The sequence below is a fragment of the Watersipora subatra genome, chromosome 1, assembly GCF_963576615.1.
Source record: "Watersipora subatra chromosome 1, tzWatSuba1.1, whole genome shotgun sequence".
NCBI classification, from domain to species: domain Eukaryota; kingdom Metazoa; phylum Bryozoa; class Gymnolaemata; order Cheilostomatida; family Watersiporidae; genus Watersipora; species Watersipora subatra.
Window position 1 is genome coordinate 15,921,299 of NC_088708.1, and position 7,625 is coordinate 15,928,923.

At 36.1% G+C, this 7,625-nt stretch overlaps 2 protein-coding genes across 2 annotated transcripts in view; one reads left to right on the forward strand and one right to left on the reverse strand.

The window, feature by feature from the left end:
* Positions 1-3,913, forward strand: part of LOC137385951 (DNA topoisomerase 2-binding protein 1-like) — a 50,539-nt gene extending 46,626 nt beyond the window's left edge. The window contains exon 31 of the mRNA XM_068072581.1: positions 3,556-3,913. Coding sequence (XP_067928682.1) covers positions 3,556-3,613 — 58 coding nt within the window. The 3' untranslated portion in view covers positions 3,614-3,913. The remainder of the gene's footprint in view (positions 1-3,555) is intronic.
* A 1,558-nt stretch (positions 3,914-5,471) lies between these two features.
* On the reverse strand, positions 5,472-6,635 carry LOC137404633 (trans-aconitate 2-methyltransferase-like). Its single transcript, XM_068090890.1, has 3 exons — positions 6,462-6,635; positions 6,165-6,374; positions 5,472-5,957 (listed from the first exon to the last, which is right to left on the reverse strand). Exons 1-3 carry the CDS (start codon positions 6,633-6,635, stop codon positions 5,472-5,474), a joined length of 870 nt encoding a protein of 289 aa, XP_067946991.1.
* Positions 6,636-7,625: the final 990 nt, after the last annotated feature.

Below are 7,625 nucleotides of genomic sequence, written 5' to 3' on the forward strand. Positions count from 1 at the left end.
CATAGTCCATTCTAGAAGGTTGTTTGAAAACCGAGTTGTTCGAGATCCAAAACAGTTTTTCCTATTAGAATTAATGCATGTACATTTTAGTTCGTTCCAAGTCGAGAAAACAATTTCGATAAAATATTTTTTAACATTTTACACCATAACCTGTGCTGTATACTGCATACTATAAGTAAAAATGGGTATATATAGATTAAATGTAATTTTAATAAAAAATTCTCCATATATCATGATGAAAAAAAATTAAACATTTCATTTGTTTGCTCTTAAATCATCGAGAATATTAAATGTTAAGATACAATACCAAACATTTATAATGAAACAGCCAAAAATGCAACAGATCAATTACATCAGAAATTGTGTGAAAAAGAAAATATAAACAACAATGGCACATTTACTTTACAATAAAAACATGCCGATACTTTCTGATTCGAATCCACTAAAATCTTGTGTAAGTTCCTCTTTAACCAAAAGTTTGAGTATCTGAACACCATGACTTGAGTATTTGGACGCCATGACTTGAGTATCTGAACACCATGACTTGAGTATCTGAACACCATGACTTGAGTATCTGAACACCATAACTTGAGTATCTGAGCACCATGACTTGAGTATCTGAACACCATGACTTGAGTATCTGAACACCATGACTTGAGTATCTGAACACCATGACTTGAGTATCTGAACACCATGACTTGAGTATCTGAACACCATGACTTGAGTATCTGAACACCATGACTTGAGTATCTGGACACCATGACTTGAGTATCTGAACACCATGACTTGATTATCTGAACACCATGACTTGAGTATCTGAACACCATGACTTGAGTATCTGAACACCATGACTTGATTATCTGAACACCATGACTTAAGTATCTGAACACTATGACTTGAGTATCTGAACACCATGACTTTGAGTATCTGAACACCATGACTTGAGTATCTGAACACCATGACTTGATTATCTGAACACCATGACTTAAGTATCTGAACGCCATGACTTGAGTATCTGAACACCATGACTTTGAGTATCTGAACACCATGACTTGAGTATCTGAACACCATGACTTGAAGGAACCAGAGATGATGTTCTACACGACTACAGCTGCGTTAGATATTATAAATTGAAATGTTCCAAAGATACCGTGAAACCTCTAATTGGACGCCGCCTTCATTTGAATGCCACCTTTGACCACCACTATAGGAGAATGGTTAAAAAGTAGATCGTCACCATTTAATTAAATGTCACTTCCATTTGGTTACCACTTGAACATTCTTTGATCTTTACAAACCCATAATAGCAAGTGATCAGTAGAAAAGTGTCCACAAAATCATACTAATAATGACTCGGTTACATAAATAACAATTAATTCTTTTGTTGTTTCTGTTCGCATCGAAGTCCATTTTTCAACTTCAAAGCTTTTCGGATTTTTCGTTAAAACTTGGAAAGCAGCACCATAGAAAGAATTAATAACTGTATCATGCTAATAGCAATTCATTGTTTAACTCGATCTTAACACTTAGACACATGTGATAAACGGTTATATGGTATATGAGGTATATATTGGTATATGAATAACTAGTTTTAGGCTAAAAGTCATGCTTAGTGCCCATGTGGCTAAAAGTTTATCATTATTTGTGTGAAATATGACACTTAGAAGTGCTGCACTGCTAAAAAATTGTTTGAACGCTTCAACGCTAATATCGAGTAGTTCAGCAGAAGAAGGGTTGAGGTCAGAAGACATTGTGGAAGGTATTGAACAGCCAGAAGAAGATAAAATCGTTCCAAACTAAAGCAACAATCAAAACGCAACTGGCCAAGCATATGATGCAAATATTTCTGGTTCAATTTTTGCATGTATGTAATACATTCAGAAACAAAAATGTTAATTTTTGTTTCTGAATGTATTATAAGTATGGTTTGCTTATGTCACTTGTTTTTGAATATACTTTTGTAGTATTTGATTTATTATTATTATATAACCTATAAATTTGCAGATTTAAAGCATATTATTTGATGGCATCCTTGCGGTTATCATAACTCGGCTTACAATGGATCGACGCTCATAACTCCTCTTCTATTCCATATAAAAAGCAGTTCTGGCTGCAAACTGCAGCAAACATATCAATGTGTGCAATGAGCTTTTATGCAACCATGTTAAATATTGTTATAACATAAAAATATGCCTTAAAATTTAGAATAAAATAAAAATTTGAAGGCTCCAACGAATTTCAATGCAAAGCACAGGGTATAATATCATCGCAGGTTAGTTGCAAGCAATATATATCAACTGGTAGAGATATTTTTCGGCTTCTCAATGCATATTTATTTAGAGATCTCTGACAGGTTGAAGGTAAGTTAACAGATTTTTTTACATGTAAAAGGATACAGGTCTGACCACAAGGAAAGATTTTTTTGTTCATTCTGATTGAAATCACGAAATGAACAAAAAAAAGAATTATTTGGCCAAAATTCACAGAATTGTCTGAGTTTTTAATTGGCTAAACAAATTATTAGCGAGCACTATTCTAGCAGTTTTTGTAATTTATATAGTCTGAGGCACATAACGTGACACTCAAGAAAACACTAACGCGATCTACTAAAGATCGCAACTCTTTCTACAACGGAACTTTTGCTGCTAAACAAGAAATTATTATTAAACAAGAAGTTATTATTAAAAAAGAAACGATTCATAGCCATACTGTCCGAATGATAAAGAATCAACAATAGCGCAATCAAATTCTTGCATCGTATTTGCTATGGCAAATTGTGTCAGTATTTTCTTGCGTGTCGCGTTATGTGCCTCAGACTACATAAATTGCCAGAGCTGCTAGATTCGTGCTCGCTAACAATTTGTTTAGACAATTAAAAGGATTTCGTCGACGATTTTCGATTTATGCACAGCTCAAGACAATTCTGTGAATTTCGGCAGAGTAATTCTTTGTTTTTCGTTCATTTCGTGATTTCGGTCAGAATCAACAACAAAATTGTTACGTGTGACTGTACCTTTCATTTTGCTCTGGCCGTAGAAGATGCAAAATATAGGCAACATTCGCTTCGCCCATTAAAGGGTTAGATTTATCTTTCCAAAATTCAGACGAGCTGTTTAAAAACTACAATGCTAGCCTCTATTTGAACGCCACCTCTATTTGAATGCCACCTCTATTTAACTGACAGACAGTTCCAAAGCAGATCTCAAGTGCGAAATAGCTTAGTAGAGCTGTCATTAGTAATTCGCCTGTTGCAGCTCGATTCACCACCCACAATGTTTAGACAGTGCGCGCGAGACTTAAATTTTGCAGCTAGCCGCATCGCCAATGCTATAAGTTTTGCTACTTAGGCAGGTTCATTAGAATGCTCAGGTCTTTCATAATGCTTAAATCTGAGTTGTAAAGGGTTGACCACACAAGCGTAGCTTCACCTGCTCTTCTTCGTCTGTTTTTAGTTTTGTTTAAACCATTTGTAAGTTTCTGTAGGTATCCATTGCTTATGATAGGAGGCAAACATTCTAAGGCTGTTTGTGTCAGGGGTATGCTTTTGTTTCTTAGGTGTGCCAGCGGGGATCTCACTCCACGACGAAGAACTAGACAGCAGTCCATCACCTGACAGCATGAAAATTTCCTATTATAGCAACTTAAAATTTTTTTCTTTTGAAATTTAGTTTGGCCGTGTTCCTCATGCTTGCGCGGTGGTCTATAAACTGCAAGACTATAATGTAGCAATTTTTAATGAATAACTATATTAAGATTTTATATTGTTTCGAAACTTGTGTGTTGCCCCAATTGATGATTAGGTTATTTCAAGTCAAATTTATATGAAGTTTCAGTTTTTAGCTTTTGATTTGCAATTTATAGTTGGCAGTTTTAGTGTTTTGCAATTCTTACAATAACAGTATTTTAAATGACATTAAAATATTAGAATAACTTTACACGATATGCGTTGCTTTTACTTGTCGACAGATCATGACCTGTTGTATGAAGACAGTGTGTCTATGAACTGGAATATCGTGAGGGCAAGGATGCTTTACTGTGTGGTCTTATTGCTTCTCTCTGCGTGTCCATCACACTTCAGTGATAGATTAAATATTTAGAGGATTCTATAACCTACCTGGAAATATTTGGGATGAATTACAATGTTTTCTGGTAGAACTAAACAAAAAATGTCTATGTGTCTGATCAGTGCTGTCGGTCCACCTGTATACATTTTGTCAGGCTAAAAGCTGATTCACACTACATATTGCAGTATGACGGTGTTAATCCCACAACACACTGGTGATCGTATGTAATAACATAGTTTACATTATCACAAACCCGTCCGCATTTACATCGGTGAATAGTCTGTGACATGGTGTTCTCATTTCGCAATGTGGTCGCGGAAACAATGCAATACTAGTCCCGCAGCAACTGTCATAAGGGAAATATAGATTAAGCAATTAATGACAGCCAATCTCTATTAACGAAGTGGTGCACATTGGACAGACTGTTGCGGATGCTCAGCAAAATTGTGGGAAAGTTTTACAGCTGTCATGTTACCCCAAACATCTGCGTTACCTCAGCATTACCATATGTCTACAGTGGACATAGTCAACAAATAATCGTTAACGATATGGCGATACAGCGTTAACCAGCCTTAGACGAGTCTAAAAATTCAAGATTTATTAAATGTGTAAACTTTTTAGACTTGAGCAACTTCACAGCTTTTGTAAAATGAGTAGTACAAGCCTGTTAGGCTGTCCTTGAGATATGTACCGTGTATGTAGAATGCGTGAGAGTTGCCTCAGGGTTTCCAATCATTCAGTAAGGTCAAGCATGACGCGTATCTCTTACACTGAAGGATACGAGGCTAGATTATTCCATGAAATGCACATTACTGCGCCAGTTTCTCGCATTTCAACAGGTGCTGGAGATCTGAATATATAAGCAGCAGCAGCAGCAGCAGTGCTCGGCTCACGTGTTCGTTTAAGAACTTGTCTGCTTCATCTGTATTATATGACCTGCTGTGAATTCATAGTGAACAATGTTCTCCTAGTTTGTACAATAATTTGTGTATTACTCAAATTTAACCTAATAGTCATCTAATTAATATAAATTTGAAGAAATCAATTTCATCTACTTTTTCAATTTTGTAATTTAAGTTCATTCTAGCTCGGAGTCTCTCAAAGAAATCATGGAGATAGTGCTTGTTATAATTTACTGTTTGTTTTGCCACTCCAGCATTGAGAAATTGAGGTGATGCATGCATGCATAAACTTTACCACAAATTTTCAGAGGAGTTAATATTTATTTGCTGTATTCTCATACAATATAAATAGACGGAAGGTATAAAGAATATGGTAGAAATCTATGGATATAAATACTTGAGGTATTTGTTGAACTGATCAGTTTCGGCACGTCAACATGAGAAAAAATTCTCGCTGTCAGTATAAGTCTTATTCAGTTAACCTATATGTTAATGCAAGCATATGTTAACAGTTGCTAACCTTGACCGCATGCACAACGACTGCTTTATGATGGATAGTATAAGGGTCTTCAAGATAATTTACATATTTTGTGGCAAATAATAACTTTTTGTCTTGCGGTACATGGTTCATGAAAGGGCTCACTGTGACAGTCATTCCTGCTCTTTCAAATTTCGTCTCACACGTATACCGACGTTCCTCGACTTTACAAGTTTTCACTTGGAACCCTAAGGAGCTGATGAGTTTTTTATAGGCTGCCATGTCCTTCCATATCGGTAGCTGCTTTCTTATAGCCATCATGGCGGCTTGCATTTCATTTTGAATACCGCAGTCATGCGCTGCTTTCCTAGCTGCCAGCATGGTCTCTTCACTCATAGTTGCCGAGTGAAAGAATTGCAGCACTAAATCAGCATCCTTTTTCATGCTTCTGTTAATGCTTGCGTAGAGTTTGTGGTGGTCTTTGATCCAGTGGAGAACGTAGTTGGAAAAAACCTGCGTAACAAGCAGAACAATCACCACATTATTAAGGAACTATTACTCAAAGCATTTTATACTTGAAATGTAAACACAGGTTAAGGAAATGTTCTTCGTAATCTACAAATTGTTTTTCGGTGGGATGCAGTTTCCTAGTTTGATTTCATTAGTTTCATATTTGGAGTTCTTTAAAAAAAGGTGTTCCAATATAGCACAGTATATTACCATTGTATATTTTTCTTCCCAACATTGTGGCCACTCCTCTTCTACATTCAAGCATTGATAGGATATATCCGTATCCATATTCGAGTCTTGAGCATAATCTATAAACTCCCTGCTTCGGTCTACCGCGCAAATCTCTGTCCCACAGCTCAGTCTCTCTGCCAGAGAGCTAGTTGCCTCGCCAGTTCCGCAGCCAATGTCAAGGACAATCTGCTTTTCATAGAGCGATCGCGGCGAAATATCTGCAACAAGTAATAGTTTTTTGACAGAACGTTACTGTTTGGCAGCGTTATTATAAACATGATAGTGTAAAGTCAGCATGTTCACTCTCAAAAAATGCTTACCTTGAAAAAGGTTGTCGAGCGATCTTCGGCACACCTGAGCTGCCGTGTCAGAGTAAAGCTCAGCACTGTTTATCCCTGGCATAACTCTTGCAGCACCTACTAGATCTGTTACACTTTTGCTTGCTGCCATAGTTTCAAAGATTAAATGAAAGAAGGAAAAATGATTTGTCAGTAGTTTGCTCTGCTCCAGAGACAATGAACTCTGGTTTAGTGCTCGCATCTTTTATACTGACAAAAATCAATATTACTCTTTTTGCTTTGGTTTTGAAACCTTATTTCACATTTTCCCTTCGGCTCGTCCTATGGACGACTCAAATGTCACCCCATCTCATTGCTCTCAAATACTGAAATATTACTTTTGTTGCAGAACCAGATATTCAAATACCAGAAATTCCAATGCTTTTTCTGAGAAAGCGGTAATGACATAGTTTTATTACGTATAGTTTTAATATGTCCTTTATCAACCGACATGAGTTTAAAATTTTTATGTAAAAGAACTCTATTTGCTAAAATAGTTTTTTTAACAAGAGATTTTTTGGTGCAAGTTGAAGTGGTTTAGTGCTGGACAATTTGCAGAACAGGTGAGGTAATCAGACTTTTTAAGCAAATTGCAATTGATGTCAAGCAATAAAATTATATACAACTGCAATAAAATTCAATATAGAGCAAGCAGTAAGCTTGCATGCAGACTCATCTCTTGGCCTTTTGGGTTTTTGTTTAAAGTTATTTAATTTATTAACCAAAATACTCAGCACTAACAAAGTTTAAACAGTAAAGTTAATAATTGATCTCCTATGAATAATCTGATTGAAGAAAATCAATCTTAGGCAACTATTGCAGGTGCCGCGCAGTTCACTGCTTCCATCAAATGTTTGTAGTCCCGATTTGATATCCAACTATACCTATCAAAATTACTTTGTAAATAAACCTTCAGCCTTGACAACTCTGCAATGTGTCACCTGCAAAAAATAACAGCCCTGATCATACTGATGAATACTATGGTAGCCTTATGAACAAAAAGTTAACGATTAATACATGACCACCGTAGCAGGCGCGGAATGCTATAAATATCACGGTATGATTAAAGTAAATGCATATAAATAACGAACACACTTCATGT